General features: G+C 54.2%; 1 protein-coding gene across 1 annotated transcript in view; it reads left to right on the top strand.

Annotated features, from left to right (window-relative positions):
• LOC137466696 (protein FAM3A-like) overlaps positions 1-15447 on the top strand; it is a 32876-nt gene extending 17429 nt beyond the window's left edge. The window contains 10 exon segments of the mRNA XM_068178381.1: positions 5443-5553; positions 5755-5778; positions 6479-6602; positions 7540-7598; positions 7943-7993; positions 9246-9330; position 9417; positions 11870-11933; positions 11936-11994; positions 15268-15447. Of these exon segments, the coding sequence (XP_068034482.1) occupies positions 5443-5553; positions 5755-5778; positions 6479-6602; positions 7540-7598; positions 7943-7993; positions 9246-9330; position 9417; positions 11870-11933; positions 11936-11994; positions 15268-15360 (671 nt within the window). The 3' untranslated portion in view covers positions 15361-15447.
• The last annotated feature ends 302 nt before the right edge of the window (positions 15448-15749 follow it).

Raw genomic sequence — 15749 nt, 5'->3', positions numbered from 1 at the left:
AAATTTCCCCCAAAAATCCCAAAATTCACCCCAAATTTCCCCAAAATCGCCAAAATTCACCTAAAACCCCCCAAATTTCCCAAAATTCACCCAAAAAATCCCCCAAATTTGTCCAAAATTCCCAAATTTCCTAAAATTCACCCCAAAATTCACCCAAAAATCCCCAAATTCCCTCCAAAACTCCCAAAATTCACTCCAAAATTCCCAAAAAATCCCTGAATGCACCCCAAAAATCCCCAAAATTCCCCCTGAAATTCCCCCCGAAATTCCCAAAAATTCCCTAATTTCCCCAAAATTCCCCCTGAAATTCCCCAAAATTTCCTCAAAATTCCCAAATTTCCCCAAAATTCCCCCTGAAATTTCCCAAAATTTCCCCAAAATTCCCAAATTTCCCCAAAATTCCCCCTGAAATTCCCCAAAATTTCCCCAAAATTCCCCAAAATTTCCCAAAAAATCCCAAATTTCGCCAAAATTCCCCCTGAAATTCCCCAAAATTTCCCCCAAATTTCCCCAAAATTCCCCACTAAATTCCCCAAAATTTCCCCAAAATTCCCAAATTTCCCCAAAATTGCCCCTGAAATTCCCCAAAATTCCCAAATTTCCCCAAAATTTCCCCCAAAATTCCCCCCAAAATTCCCAAATTTCCCCGAATTCACCCCAAAATCCCCGCGGCTTTCAGTAAAAGGAGAACGAGAACGGCTCGGACTGGGAGCACTGGGATGAACTGGGATGGACTGGATGGACTGGGAGGGACTGGGAGGGACTGGGATGGACTGGGATGCACTGGGATGTACTGGGCGTTACTGGGATGTACTGGGATGCACTGGGATGCACTGGGATGTACTGGGATGTACTGGGATGCACTGGGCGTTACTGGGATGTACTGGGATGCACTGGGCGTTACTGGGATCTACTGGGATGCACTGGGCGTTACTGGGATGTACTGGGATGCACTGGGATGTACTGGGCGTTACTGGGATGCACTGGGATGCACTGGGCGTTACTGGGATGCACTGGGATCTACTGGGATGCACTGGGATGTACTGGGATGCACTGGGATGCACTGGGATCTACTGGGATGCACTGGGATGCACTGGGCGTTACTGGGATGTACTGGGATCTACTGGGATGCACTGGGATGTACTGGGCGTTACTGGGATGCACTGGGATCTACTGGGATGCACTGGGATGTACTGGGCGTTACTGGGATGCACTGGGATCTACTGGGATGCACTGGGATGCACTGGGATGCACTGGGCGTTACTGGGATGTACTGGGATGTACTGGGATGCACTGGGCGTTACTGGGATGCACTGGGATGCACTGGGCGTTACTGGATGTACTGGGATGTACTGGGATGTACTGGGATGCACTGGGATGTACTGGGATGTACTGGGATGTACTGGGATGCACTGGGCGTTACTGGGATGCACTGGGATGCACTGGGCGTTACTGGGATGTACTGGGATGCACTGGGATGCACTGGGCGTTACTGGGATGTACTGGGATGCACTGGGATGCACTGGGCGTTACTGGGATGTACTGGGATGCACTGGGATGCACTGGGCGTTACTGGGATGTACTGGGATGCACTGGGATGCACTGGGCGTTACTGGGAGCGCTGTCGCCGCCGCAGGGGCTGCCGGGAGTTGTAGTCCCGGCCTCACATCCGGGTGTGACGTCACCAGCACCCCCGCTCTCCCACTCCCCATTGGCCGAACTGCAACCCCGCCCTCTCTCCTGATTGGCCGCTCCTTTACGCCCTCTGATTGGTCCACCCCCACGCGGTGGGCGTGTCCCTGGAGCCTATTGGTCGGCGCCGAGCGCGGCCGGGCGCTGATTGGTCGAGGCGGAAACCCGGAAGTGCCGCGGGGAGCGCGGGGCGACGGCGGCGGTGAAGGGGGGAGGGGCGGGGGGGGGGAACCCCGGGATTTGGGGGGGCCGGGGGGGGCCCGGGGCTTTGGGGGGGCCGGTGATTTTTGGGGGGCTCCTGGGGGGGTCTCGGGATTTTTGGGAGGGGTCCTGATGATCCTGGGGGGGTCCCGGTGATTTTTGGGGGGGTCCCGGTGGATCCCGATGATTTTGGGGGGGGTCCCGAGGATTTTGGGGGTCCTGGGGGGGGGGGGTCTCGATAATTTGGGGGGGGTCCAGAGGATTTTGGGGGTCCTGGGGGGGGGAAGAGGATTTGGGGGGGGTCCCAGGGAATTTGGGAGGGGTCCCGGGGGGTCCCGGGAATTTTGGGGGTCCCTGGGGGGGTCTCGAGAATTTGGGGGGGGGGGTCCCAGTGATTTTGGGGAGGGGTCCCGGGAATTTGGGGGGGTCCCGGGGGGGGGTTTTGGGGTGAATTTGGGGGGGTCCCGGGAATTTTGGGGGGTCCCAGGGGGGTCCCGATGATTTGGGGGGGGGTTCCCGAGGATTTTGGGGTCCCCGGGGGGGGGGGGTCTCGATAATTTGGGGGGGGTCCCAGTGATTTGGGGGGGGTCCCGTGAATTTGGGGGGGGGTCCCGTGATTTTGGGGGGACCCGGTGATTTTGGGGGGGGGTCCCGTGAATTTGGGGGGCTCCCGTGAATTTGGGGGGGGGTCCCGTGGTTTTGGGGGGGTCCCGGTGATTTTGGGGGGGGGTCCCGTGAATTTGGGGGGGTCCCGTGATTTTGGGGGGGTCCCGGTGAATTTGGGGGGGTCCAGGGGGGTCCCGGTGATTTTTTGGGGTCTCTGACCCCCCCCTCCCCTCGCAGCCCCCCCGGAGCGCGATGAGAGTGGCGGGTACGGGGGGATTTTGGGAATTTTGGGAATTTTGGGGGATTTTTGGGGGGATTTTGGGAATTTTGGGGGATTTTTGGGGGGATTTTGGGAGATTTTTGGGGGGATTTTGGGAATTTTGGGGGATTTTTGTGTTGATTTGGGGAATTTTGGGGGATTTTTGGGGGGATTTTGGGGGATTTTTGGGGGGATTTGGGGAATTTTGGGGGATTTTGGGGGGGATTTTGGGGGATTTTTGGGTTGATTTTGGGAGATTTTTGGGGGATTTTGGGATTTTTGGGGGGATTTTGGGAATTTTGGGGGATTTTTGGGTTGATTTGGGGAATTTTGGGGGGATTTGGGGAATTTTGGGGGGATTTTGGGAATTTTGGGGGTTTTTGGGGGGATTTTGGGGGATTTTTTGGGTTGATTTTGGGAGATTTTTGGGGGGATTTTGGGAATTTTGGGGATTTTTGTGTTGATTTGGGGAATTTTGGGGGGATTTGGGAATTTTGGGGGGATTTTGGGGGATTTTTTGGGGGGATTTTGGGAATTTTGGGGATTTTTGGAGATTTTAGGGGATTTTTTGGGAGATTTTAGGGGATTTTTTGGGAGATTTTTGGGGATTTTGGGGGGGATTTGGGGGGATTTTGCGAAATTTTGGGGGATTTTGGGAGTTTGGGGGGAATTTTTGTGGGATTTTGGGGGCATTTGGGGAATTTTGGGGGGATTTGGGGAATTTTGGGGGATTTTTTGGAGATTTTTTGGGGAATTTATGGGGGAATTTAGAGATTTTGGGGGGATTTTGGAGATTTTAGGGGATCTTTGGGGAGATTTTGGGGGGGGATTTGGGGGGAATTTTGGGATTTTAGGGGGGATTTTGCGAAATTTTGGGGGATTTTGGGAGTTTGGGGGGAATTTTTGTGGGATTTTGGGGGCATTTGGGGAATTTTGGGATTTTAGGGGATTTTTTGGGAGATTTTAGGGGAATTTTGGGGGACTTGGGGGGAATTTTGGAATTTTAGGGGGGATTTCTAGGGAATTTTTGGGAGATTTTGGGATTTAGGGGGGAATTTTGGGAGGATTTGGGGAATTTTGGGGGGATTTGGGGAGAATTTTGGGATTTTAGGGGGGATTTTGTGAAATTTTGGGGGATTTTGGGAGCTTGGGGGAATTTTTGTGAAATTTTGGGGGATTTTGGGATTTTAGCGGGGATTTTTTGGGAGATTTTAGGGGAATTTTGGGGAAATTGTGGGGGATTTGGGGGAATTTTGGAATTTTGGGGGGGATTTTGCGAAATTTCGGGGAGATTTCTGGGGAATTTTTGGAATTTTTGGGAGATTTTGGGATTCAGGGGGGATTTTTTGGGAGGATTTGGGGAATTTTGGGGGATTTTTGGAGATTTTAGGGGATTTTTGGGAGATTTTTGGGGATTTTGGGGAGATTTGGAGGGGATTTGTGGGATTTTAGGGGATTTTTGGGAGATTTTTGGGGATTTTGGGGAGATTTGGAGGGGATTTGTGGGATTTTGGGGGGATTTTGGGGGATTTTTGAAGGATTTTGGGGAGATTTGTGGGGGGGATTTTTGGAAATTTTGGGGGATTTTGGATTTGGGGGGATTTTTTGGGTGATTTTTGGGATTCAGGAGGGAGTTTTGGCGGGATTTCGGGAATTTTGGGGGGATTTTTGGAATTTTGGGGGAGTTTGGGGGAAATTGTTTTGGAATTTTGGGGGCATTTGAAGAATTTTGGGGGGATTTGGGGATTTTGGGGGAATTTTGGGATTGTAGAGGATTTTTTTGGGAGATTTTGGGGATTTTTGGGGAAATTTTGGGGGCATTTGGGGAATTTTTGGGGGATTTGGGGATTTGGGGGGGATTTTGGGGGGATTTTTGAGATTCAGGGGGGATTTTGGGGGGAATTTTGGGGGATTTTGGAGAATTTTGGGGGGATTTTTGGGGAGATTTTGGGAGTTTGGGGGAGATTTTTGGGGAATTTTGGGGGGGATTTTGTGGAATTTTGGGGATTTTTTGGAGATTTTAGGGGAATTTTTGGGAAATTTTTTGGGATTTTTGGGGAAATTTTAGGGAGATTTTGGGGTTTTGGGGGGATTTGCGGGAATTTTGGGAATTTTTAGGGGGAATTTTGAGACTTTGGGGGGATTTTGGGAAATTTTGGGGTGGTGATTTTGGGGGGGATTTTCGGGGGATTTTGTGGATAATTGGGGATTTTTTCATTTGGATTCTTTTTGTGCTATTTTTGGGTTATTTTTGGAGTTATTTTGGGATGATTTTTGTGCTATTTTTGGGGTTATTTTTGGAGTTATTTTGGGATGATTTTGGGGTTATTTTTGGGGTATTTTGGGATGATTTTTGGGTTATTTTGGGGTTATTTTTGGGGTATTTTGGGATGATTTTTGGGGTATTTTGGGATGATTTTTGGGCTATTATTTGGTTATTTTTCGATAATTTTTGGGGTTATTTTGGGATGATTTTTGTGTTATTTTGGGGTTATTTTTGGTGTATTTTGGGATGATTTTTGGGTTATTTTTGGGGTTATTTTTGGGTTATTTTTGGGGTTATTTTTGGGGTATTTTTGGGTTTTTTTCGGGGTATTTTGAGATGATTTTTGGGGTTATTTTTGGGGTATTTTGGGATGATTTTCGGGTGTTTTTGTGACTTTCCCCCCCTCCGACCCCCCCAGGCCCCCTCCGCCTCCTGGCCCTGGGGGGCGTGGCCGCCCTGGCCTGGCTGGCGGTGACGTCACTGCTGGGCCCGCCCCGCGCCCCGCCCCCCCTGCTGCGGCTGCTGCGCCGTGAGTGGGGGCGGGGCCAAGGGGGAGGGGCTAAGGGGGAAGGGGGAGGGGCAAAGGGGGAGGGGTAAAGTGGGAGGGGCTAAGGGGGAAGGGGAGGAGTTAAAGGGGCGGGGATAAAGGGGCGGGGCTAAGGGGGAGCAGCAAGGGGAGGGGCAAAAGCGTTAAGCCCCGCCCCTCTCTCTCCCCTCCCCCCCCCCGCAGGTGATGAGAACCCCCCCACGGCAGGTGAGGGGGGAGGGGGAGGGGCCAATGAAATGGGGTGGGGCTAATTAAATGGGGGAGGGGCTAGTTAAATGGGGAGGGGCCTATTAATTTGGGGGAGGGGTAATTAAATTGGGCGAGGGGCCAATTAAATGGGGGGGCCAATTAAATTGGAGGGAGGGAAGTCAAATGGGGAGGGGTTTATTAAAGGGAGGAGGGGCAAATAATTGGGGAGGGGTTACATTAATTAGGGAGGGGCTAATTAAATGGAACAGGGCCAATTAAATTGGGGGAGGAGCAATTGAATTGGGCGAGGGTCTAAATGAATTGTGGGAGGGGCCAGTTAAATGGGGTGGGGCTAATTAAATGGGGAGGGGTCAATTAAATGGGATGGGACCAATTAAATTGGGGAGATGTTAATTGAATGTGGGAAAGGTAATTAAATTGGGGGAGGGGCCAATTAAATTGGGGGAGGGGCAATTAATTTGGGGAGGGGCCAATTAAGTGAAGGAGGGGCTAATTAAATGGAGAGGAGGCTCCAATTAAAGGAGGAGGGGCCAATTAAATCGGGGGCGGAGCCAATGCAAGACAGGGGAGGGGCGGATTGTGAAAGGGGCGGGGCAGATCGCCACGGGGGAGGGGCGGAACCCACCCGGGGGAAGGTGGGGGAGGGGCGCTCCGGGATTTTTGGGGCGGGGTCGCCCTGACCACGCCCCTCCCGCAGCTCCCCGCCCCCCCCGGTTCAAGTGCGGGCTGCCCCGGCCCTGCCCCCCCCGGCACTTCGCGTTCCGCCTCCTGAGCGGCGCCGCCAACGTGGTGGGACCCAGGATCTGCCTGGAGGGGAGAGAGTGAGGGGCGGGGCCTGGAGGGGGGCGGGGCTACGGGATGGGGGCGGGGCTATGGGATGGGGGCGGGACCCAGGATCTGCCTGGAGGGGAGAGAGTGAGGGGCGGGGCCTGGATGGGGGCGGGGCTACGGGATGGGGGCGGGGCTATGGGATGGGGGCGGGACCCAGGATCTGCCTGGAGGGGAGAGAGTGAGGGGCGGGGCCTCAATGGGGGCGGGGCTACGGGATGGGGGCGGGACCCAGGATCTGCCTGGAGGGGAGAGAGTGAGGGGCGGGGCCTCGATGGGGGCGGGGTTATGGGATGGGGGCGGAGCCTGACTGTGGGGGCGGGGCCTGAGCTGGGGTTGGGACCCAGGATCTGCCTGGAGGGGAGAGAGTGAGGGGCGGGGCCTGGATGGGGGGGCGGGGCTATGGGATGGGGGCGGGACCCAGGATCTGCCTGGAGGGGAGAGAGTGAGGGGCGGGGCCTGGCTGTGGGGGCGGGGCCTGAGCTGGGGCGGAGCCTGACTGTGGGGGCGGGGCCTGAGCTGGGGGCGGGACCCAGGATCTGCCTGGAGGGGAGATAGGGGCGGGGCCTGACAGTGTGGGCGGGGCCTGGTGCTGGGGGCAGGACCCAGGATTTGCCTGGAGGGGAGAGAGTGAGGGGCGGGGCCTGGCAATGGGGGCGGGTCTATTGGTTGTGGGCGTGGCCTGTGGCTGGGGGCGGGGCTATGGGCAGGGGATGGGACCTGCCTGGAGAGAGTAAGGGGCGGGGCTTGGGGAGTAGGAGGGGCATAGACTGTTGGGAAGGGACTATGGGAGTGGGGGAGGGGCTTGGTGGTGGGGGAGGGGCTGGGGGAGTGGGAGGGGTTTGCAGTGGGGGAGGGGCTTGTTGGTGGGGGAGGGGCTGGGGGGGGTTGAGGGTGACCCCGCCCCTCCCCCTTCCTCCCCCCCTCGAGGTTGATGAGCAGCGTCAAGAACAACGTGGGGCGGGGCCTGAACATCGCCCTGGTGAACGGTGGGGGCGGGGCCAAGGGGCGAGGGGGAGGGGTTTGGGGTGTGGGGGATGGGGGAGGGGCATAATGCGGTGGGGGAGGGGCTGGGGGAGTGGGAGGGGTTTGCAGAGTGGGGGGCGGGGCAAAGTGGTCTAGGGAGGTGGTAATGGCGGGGGGCGGGGCTGTGGATTGGGGGCGGGGCTTAGCGGGTCGGGCGGGGGCAGGGCTATGGGGAGGGGCTTGGGGAGTGGGGGAGGGGCAAGATGGGGTGGGGTAACGTTGAATTGGGGGTGGGGGAGGGGCAGGGGGAGGAGCCTCCCCCCATCTGCCCCTCCCCCACCCCCTCAGGCTTGCCCCTCCCCCCCAGGGGTCAGCGGGGAGCTGATCGCGGCCCAGGCCTTCGACATGTGGGCAGGGGGTGAGCGGCCACGCCCCCTCCGCCCCAAGCCACGCCCCCTCCGCCCCAAGCCCCTCCCCCTCCCTCCCAAGCCCCTCCCCCATTTTTGCCCTGATTTCTGCCCCATTTTGGTTTTTTTTTTTTTCCCCAAATTTTGGGGTTTTCTGCCCCAAATTTTAGGGTTTTCTCCCCCTATTTTCGGGGTCATTTTTGCCCCACTTTTGGGTTGATTTCCCCCAATTTTTTGGGAGGTTTTTCCTAATTTTTGGCAGGATTTTCTCCCCACTTTTGGGTCGATTTCCCCCATTTTTGGGTCGATTTCCCCCCATTTTCTGAGTTGATTTTCCCCATTTTTCAGTTGATTTTTCTCCATTCTGGGGTCGGTTTCCCCCCATTTTTGGGTTGATTTCGCCATTTTTTTGCTGGATTTTCCCCCCATTTTTGGCAGGATTGTCTCCCCATTTTGGGCCAATTTCCCCCCTATTTTTGGGCTTATTTTCCCGTTATTTTAGAGTGATTTCCACTTATTTTTGGGGTGGGTTTTCCCTATTTTTGGGTTGATTTCTCCCTTTTTTGGTTGGATTTTCTTCCCATTTTTGGGGTGTTTTCTTCCCCATTTTTGTGTCGATTTCCTCCATTTTTGGGTTGATTTCCCCCATTTTTGGCTGGATTTTCTCCCCATTTTTGGCTGGATTTTCTCCCCATTTTTGGGTTGATTTCCCCCATTTTTGGCTGGATTTTCTTCCCATTTTTGGCTGGATTTTCTTCCCCATTTTTGGGTCAATTTTCCCCATTTTTGTGTCAATTTCCTCCATTTTTGGGTTGATTTCCCCCATTTTTGGCTGGATTTTCTTCCCATTTTTGGGGTGTTTTCTTCCCCATTTTTGGCTGGATTTTCTCCCCATTTTTGGCTGGATTTTCTTCCCATTTTTGGCTGGATTTTCTTCCCCATTTTTGGGTCAATTTTCCCCATTTTTGTGTCAATTTCCTCCATTTTTGGGTTGATTTCCCCCATTTTTGGCTGGATTTTCTTCCCATTTTTGGGGTGTTTTCTTCCCCATTTTTGGCTGGATTTTCTCCCCATTTTTGGGTCGATTTTCCCCATTTTTGGCTGGATTTTCTCCCCGTTTTTGGGTTGATTTACCCCATTTTTGGCTGGATTTTCTCCCCGTTTTTGGGTTGATTTTCCCCATTTTTGGCTGGATTTTCTCCCCATTTTTGGGTCGATTTTCCCCATTTTTGGGGCTGATTTCCCCGTTTTTGGCCGTTCCAGACGTGGAGGAGCTGCTCCGTTTCCTGCGGCCGCTGCACGAGGGGACCTTGGTGCTCGTGGCCTCCTTCGACGACCCGGCCACCAAGTCAGCCCTGGGGAGGAATTTGGGGGGTCCTGGGGGGATTTGGGGGGTCCCAGAGAGGTTTTGGGGTCCCTTGGGGGGATTTGGAGGGTCCCAGAGAGGTTTTGGGGTCCCCTGGGGGGATTTGGGGGGTCCCAGAGAGGTTTTGGGGTCCCCTGGGGGGATTTGGAGGGTCCCAGAGAGGTTTTGGGGTCCCTTGGGGGAATTTGGGGGTTCCTGGGGGGATTTGGGGGGTCCCCTGAGGAGATTTGGGGGGTACAAGAGGGGATCTGGGGACATTTGGGGGGTCCTGGGATGGATTTCGGGTCCCTTGAGGGGGTTTTGGGGGGTCCCGGAGGGGTTTTGGGGTGTCCTGAGGAGATCTGGGGAGTCCTGGGGGGAATTTGGGGGGGGCCCAGAGGAGTTTTGGGGTTCGCTGGGTGGGAATTGGGGTGTCCTGGGGGGAGTTTGGGGATCCTAGAAGGGATTTGGGGGGGTCCTGGTGGGGATTTGGGGACATTTGAGGTGTTCCTGGGGGGGTTTTGGGGTCCCAGAGGAGTTTTGGGGGTTCCCAGAGGGGATTTGGGGGGTCCCAGAGGAGTTTTGGGGGATCCCAGAGGAGATTTGGGGGGTCCCAGAGGAGATTTGGGGGGTCCCTGGTGAGTTTTGGGAGCTCCTGGGGTGGATCTGGGGTGCCCTGGGGGGATTTGGGGGAGTCCCAGAGGGGTTCTGGGGGGATCTCTGGGGAGTTTTGGGGGGTCCTGGGGGGGATTTGGGGGGTTCCCTGGGGAGTTTTGGGGGTCCTAGGAGGGATTTGGGGGGTCCCAGAGGAGTTTTGAGGGAATTTGGGCACATTTGAGGGGTTCCTGGGGGGGTTTTGGGGTCCCCTGAGGGGCTTTGAGGGGTCCCAGAGGGATTTTGGGGGTTCCTGGGGGGGATTTTGGGGTCCCCTGAGCAGATTTGGGGGTTCCAGAGGGGATTTGGGGACATTTAGGGGGTTCCTGGGGAGGATTTGGGGGGTCCCAGAGGAGATTTGGGGTCCCCTGAGCAGATTTGGGGGTTCCAGAGGGGTTTAGGGGACATTTGGGGGGTTCCTGGGGAGGATTTGGGGGGTCCCAGAGGAGATTTGGGATTCTCTGGGGAGTTTTGGGGGGTCCCAGGGGGGATTTGGTGGTTCCTGGGGGAGATTTTGGGGCTCCTAGAAGGGAATTGGGGGGTCCTGGGGAGTTTTTGGGGTCCCCTGGGCGGTTTTGGGTTCCCCTGGGTGTTTTTGGGGTCCCCTGGGTGGTTTTGGGGTCCCAGGATGGTTTTTGGGGTCCCCTGGGTGGTTTTGGGGTCCCGGGTGTTTTTTTTGGGGTCCCCTGGGTGGTTTTGGGGTCCCAGGATGGTTTTTTAGGGTCCTCTGAGGGGTTTTGGGGTCCCCTGGGTGGTTTTGGGGTCCCAGGATGGTTTTTGGGGTCCCCTGGGTGGTTTTGGGGTCCCGGGTGTTTTTTTGGGGTCCGGGTCTGTTTTTTAGATTCTGGGTGCATTTTTGGGGTCCCGGGGCTGTTTTTTGGGGTCCCCTGAGGGGGTTTGGGGTCCCCTGGGTGTTTTTGGGGTCCCCTGGGTGTTTTTTTGGGGTCTGGGGCTGGTTTTGGGGGTCCGGGGCTGGTTTTTGGGGTCCCCTGAGGGGTTTTGGGGGTCCGGGGCTGTTTTTTGGGGTCCCCTGAGGGGGTTTGGGGTCCCCTGGGTGTTTTTGGGGTCCCGGGTGTTTTTCTGGGGTCCGGGTCTGTTTTTGGGGTCTCCTGAGGTTTTTTGGCTTCCTCGGGTGCGTTTTTGGGGTCCCCTGGGTGTTTTTGGGGTCCCCTGGGTGTTTTTGGGGTCCCAGGATGGTTTTTGGGGTCCCTTAGTGTTTTTGGGGTCCCTTGGGGTTTTTGGGGTCCCGGGTGTGTTTTTGGGGTCCCCTGGGCGTTTTTGGGCTCCCGGTGTGTTTTTGGGGTCCCCTGGGTGGTTTTTGGGGTCCCGGGTGCGTTTTTGGGGTCCCCTGGGTGTTTCTGGGGTCCCAGGATGGTTTTTGGGTTTCCCTGGGTGGTTTTGGGGTCCCCTGGGCGTTTTTGGGCTCCCGGGTGCGTTTTTGGGGTCCCCTGGGTGGTTTTTGGGGTCCCGGGTGCGTTTTTGGGGTCCCCTGGGTGTTTTTGGGGTCCCTTAGTGTTTTTGGGGTCCCTTGGGGTTTTTGGGGGACCCGGGTGTGTTTTTGGGGTCCCTTGGGGTTTTTGGGGTCCCGGGTGCGTTTTTGGGGTCCCCTGGGTGTTTTGGGGTCCGGGTGTGTTTTTGTGGGTCCCCTGGATGTTTTTGGGGTCTCGGGTGTGTTTTTGGGGTCCCCTGGGTGTTTTTGGGGTCCCTTGGGGTTTTTGGGGGGTTCCAGGTGCGTTTTGGGTTTCCCTGGGCGTTTTTTGGGGTCCCCTGGGTGTTTTTGGTCTCCCGGGTGCATTTTTGGGGTCCCTGGGTGGTTTGGGATCCCCTGGGTGGTTTTTGGGGTCCCGGGTGCGTTTTTGGGGTGCCCCTGAGCCCCGTGCCCCCCCAGCTGACGGAGGAGAGCCGCCGGATTTTTGGGGAGCTCGGCAGCGCCGTGGCCAAAGATTTGGGGTTCAGGACAGTTGGGTCTTCCTGGGGGCCAAGGGGGTGCAGGACAGGAGCCCCTTCGAGCAGGTGGGGGAGCGCGGGGCGCCGGGGGGATTTGGGGAATTTTGGGGAATTTTGGGGAATTTTCAGGATTTTGGGGGATTTTGAGAGGGTTTGGGGGATTTTAGGGGGGGGTTTGGGGGGATTTTGGGGGATTTTAAGGAGATTTTGGGGGAATTTGGGGGGATTTTGGGGGATTTTAAGGAGATTTTGGGGGGATTTTGGGGGCATTTAGGGGAATTTTGGGGGGATTTTGGGGGGATTTTAAGGAGATTTTGGGGGAATTTGGGGGGATTTTGGGGGATTTTAAGGAGATTTTGGGGGGATTTTGGGGGCATTTAGGGAATTTTGGGGAATTTTGGGGGGATTTTGGGGATTTTAAGGAGATTTTGGGGGAATTTGGGGGATTTTGGGGGATTTTAAGGAGATTTTGGGGGGATTTTGGGGGGATTTAGGGGAAATTTTGGAAGATTTCAGTGGGATTTTGGGGGATTTTAGGGGATTTTAAGGAGATTTTGGGGGAATTTGGGGGATTTTGGGGGGATTTAGGGAATTTTGGGGAAATTTGGAGGATTTCAGTGGGATTTTGGGGGAATTTGGGGGGATTTTAAGGAGATTTTGGGGGAATTTGAGGGGATTTTGGGGGATTTTAAGGAGATTTTGGGGGGATTTGGGGGGGATTTGGGGGATTTTGGGGGTATTTAGGGGAATTTTGGGGAAATTTTGGGAGATTTCAGTGGGATTTCAGTGGGATTTTGGGGAATTTGGGGGGATTTAGGGAATTTTAAGGAGATTTTGGGGGATTTTGGGGGGATTTTGGGGGGATTTAGGGGAATTTTGGAGAAATTTTGGAAGATTTCAGTGGGATTTTGGGGGAATTTGGGGAATTTTAAGGAGATTTTGGGGGAATTTGGGGGGATTTTGGGGGGATTTAGGGGAATTTTGGGGAAATTTGGGAGGATTTCAGTGGGATTTCAGTGGGATTTTGGGGGAATTTGGGGGGATTTTGGGGGATTTTAAGGAGATTTTGGGTGAATTTGGGGGATTTTGGGGGATTTTAAGGAGATTTTGGGGGAATTTGTGGGGATTTTGGGGGATTTAGGGGAATTTAGGGGAAATTTTGGAAGATTTCAGTGGCATTTTGGGGGAATTTTGGGGTATTTTAAGGAGATTTTGGGGAATTTGATGGGATTTTGGGGGATTTTAAGGCGATTTTGGGGGAATTTGGGGGGATTTTAAGGAGATTTTGGGGGGATTTTGGGGGAATTTGGGGGATTTTGGGGGATTTAGGGGAATTTGGGGGAAATTTGGGAGGATTTCAGTGGATTTTGGGGGATTTTGGGAATTTGGGGGGATTTTAAGGAGATTTTGGGGGAATTTGGGGGGGATTTTGGGGGATTTTAGGAGATTTTGGGTGAATTTGGGGGATTTTGGGGGGATTTAGGGAATTTTGGGGAAATTTGGGAGGATTTCAGTGGGATTTTGGGGGAATTTGGGGGGATTTTAAGGAGATTTTGGGGGAATTTGGGGGATTTTTGGGGGATTTTAAGGAGATTTTGGGGGAATTTGGGGAAGTTGGGGGGATTTTGGGGGGATTTTGGGGGGATTTAGGGGAATTTTGGGGAAATTTGGGAGGATTTCAGTGGGATTTTGGGGGATTTTGGGGGGATTTGGGGGGATTTTAAGGAGATTTTGGGGAATTTGGGGGATTTTAGGAGATTTTGGGGGAATTTGGGGGAAGTTGGGGGGATTTTGGGGGATTTAGGGGAATTTTGGGGAAATTTGGGAGGATTTCAGTGGGATTTTGGGGGGATTTAGGGGAATTTTGGGGAATTTTGGGGGGATTTTAAGGAGATTTTGGGGGAATTTGGGGGGATTTTGGGGGGATTTTGGGGGATTTAGGGGAATTTTGGGGAAATTTGGGAGGATTTCAGTGGGATTTTGGGGGATTTTGGGGGATTTTAAGGAGATTTTGGGGAATTTGTGGGGATTTTGGGGGGATTTTAGGGGAATTTAGGGGAAATTTTGGAAGATTTCAGTGGGATTTTGGGGAATTTGGGGTATTTTAAGGAGATTTTGGGGGAATTTGAGGGGATTTTGGGGGATTTTAAGGCGATTTTGGGGGAATTTGGGGGGATTTTAAGGAGATTTTGGGGGGATTTTGGGGGGGTTTTGGGGGAAATTTGGGGGGCAGGTTTGGGGAGAATTTTGGGGGGGTTGGGGGGATTTTGGGGGATTTTAAAGGGATTTTTAGGGATTTGGGGAGGGTTTGAGGGGATTTGGGGGGAATTTGTGGGGAGTTGGGGAATTTTGGGGGATTTTGGGGAATTTTGGGGGGTTTTGGGGAATTTGTGGGATTTGGTGAGGGTTTGGGGGGATTTCGGGATTTTGAGGATTTTGGGGATTTTGAGAGGGTTTGGGGGATTTTAGGGGGGATTTCAGTGGGATTTTGGGGGGATTAAGGGGAAATTTGGGAGGATCTCAGTGGGATTTCTGGGGGATTTTGGGCGATTTTGGGAGGATTTTGAGGGGAATTTCGGCGATTTGGGGAGTTTTGGGGGATATTTTGGGGGGATTTGCGGAATTTGGGGGGTTTTGGGGAGTTTTGGGGGATTTCAGTGGGATTTTGGGGGGGTTTTGGAGATTTTGAGGGGATTATAGGAGGGTTTGGGGAGATTTGGGGAATTTGGGGGGATTTTAGGGTGGTTTTGGGGGGATTTTTGGGGGTTTGGGGGAGTTTTTGGGATTTTGGGGGGAATTGATGGATTTAGGGGATTTTGGGGGACTTGGGGGACTTTGGCGGAATTTTGGGGCATTTGGGGATAATTTGGGGGATTTTGGGGGGCTTTGGAGCGATTTCAGTGGGATTTTGGGGGGATTTTGGTGGAATTTTGAAGGGATTTGGGGCAGGTTGGGGTTTGGGGGGATTTGGGGGGAGTTTAGGGTAGAATTCGGGGAAATTTGGGGGAATTTTGGGGGATATTGGGGGGATTGGGAGGTTTTGGTTTGGGGCTGATTTGGGGGTATTTTGGGAGGGTTTTGGGGGAATTTGGGGGATTTTGGGGGGATTTTAGGGGAATTAGGAAGAGTTTGGGGGGTTTTGGAGGAGTTTGGGGGGTTTTGGAGGAGTTTGGGGGGATTTTGGGCAGATTTCAGTGGGATTTTGGGGGGTTTCAGTGGGATTTTGTGTGGATTTAGGCATATTTTCTGGGGGATTTGGGGGGATTTGAAGAGGTTTGGGGGAATTTGGGGTCCCCAAAACCCCAAAGTGACCCCAAATCCCCAATCCCGGTCCCGCAGCACGTCCGGAACAGCCGCGGCTCCAACAAGTACGAGGGGTGGCCGCAGGCGCTGGAGCTCGGCGGCTGCGTCCCCCGGCGCCCCCCGGGGTGACCCCAAAACCCCGGGGGGACCCCAAAACTCCAAAGGGGACCCCAAAAACCCCACAGAGACCCCAAAAACCCCACACGGGGACCCCAGAACCTCACAGAGACCCCAAAACACACAGGGAACCACAGAGACCCCAAAAACCCCACACGGGGACCCCAAAACCTCCCAGGACCCCAAAACACCCAAGGGGACCCCAAAAACTCCACAGAGACCCCAAAACCCCACACAGGCACCCCAAAACACCCAAGGGGACCCCGAAACCTCACAGGGACCCCACAGAGACCCCCCGAAACTTCCCGGGGGCGACCCTGAAATCCCCCAGGACCCCAAAACAGACAGGGGGACCCCAAAAACCCCACAGGGGGACCCCAAAACACACAGCGACCCCACAG

This window comes from Anomalospiza imberbis, unplaced genomic scaffold (assembly GCF_031753505.1).
Source record: "Anomalospiza imberbis isolate Cuckoo-Finch-1a 21T00152 unplaced genomic scaffold, ASM3175350v1 scaffold_411, whole genome shotgun sequence".
Classification (NCBI taxonomy): domain Eukaryota; kingdom Metazoa; phylum Chordata; class Aves; order Passeriformes; family Viduidae; genus Anomalospiza; species Anomalospiza imberbis.
This window is presented reverse-complemented; position numbering and strand designations above follow the sequence as displayed.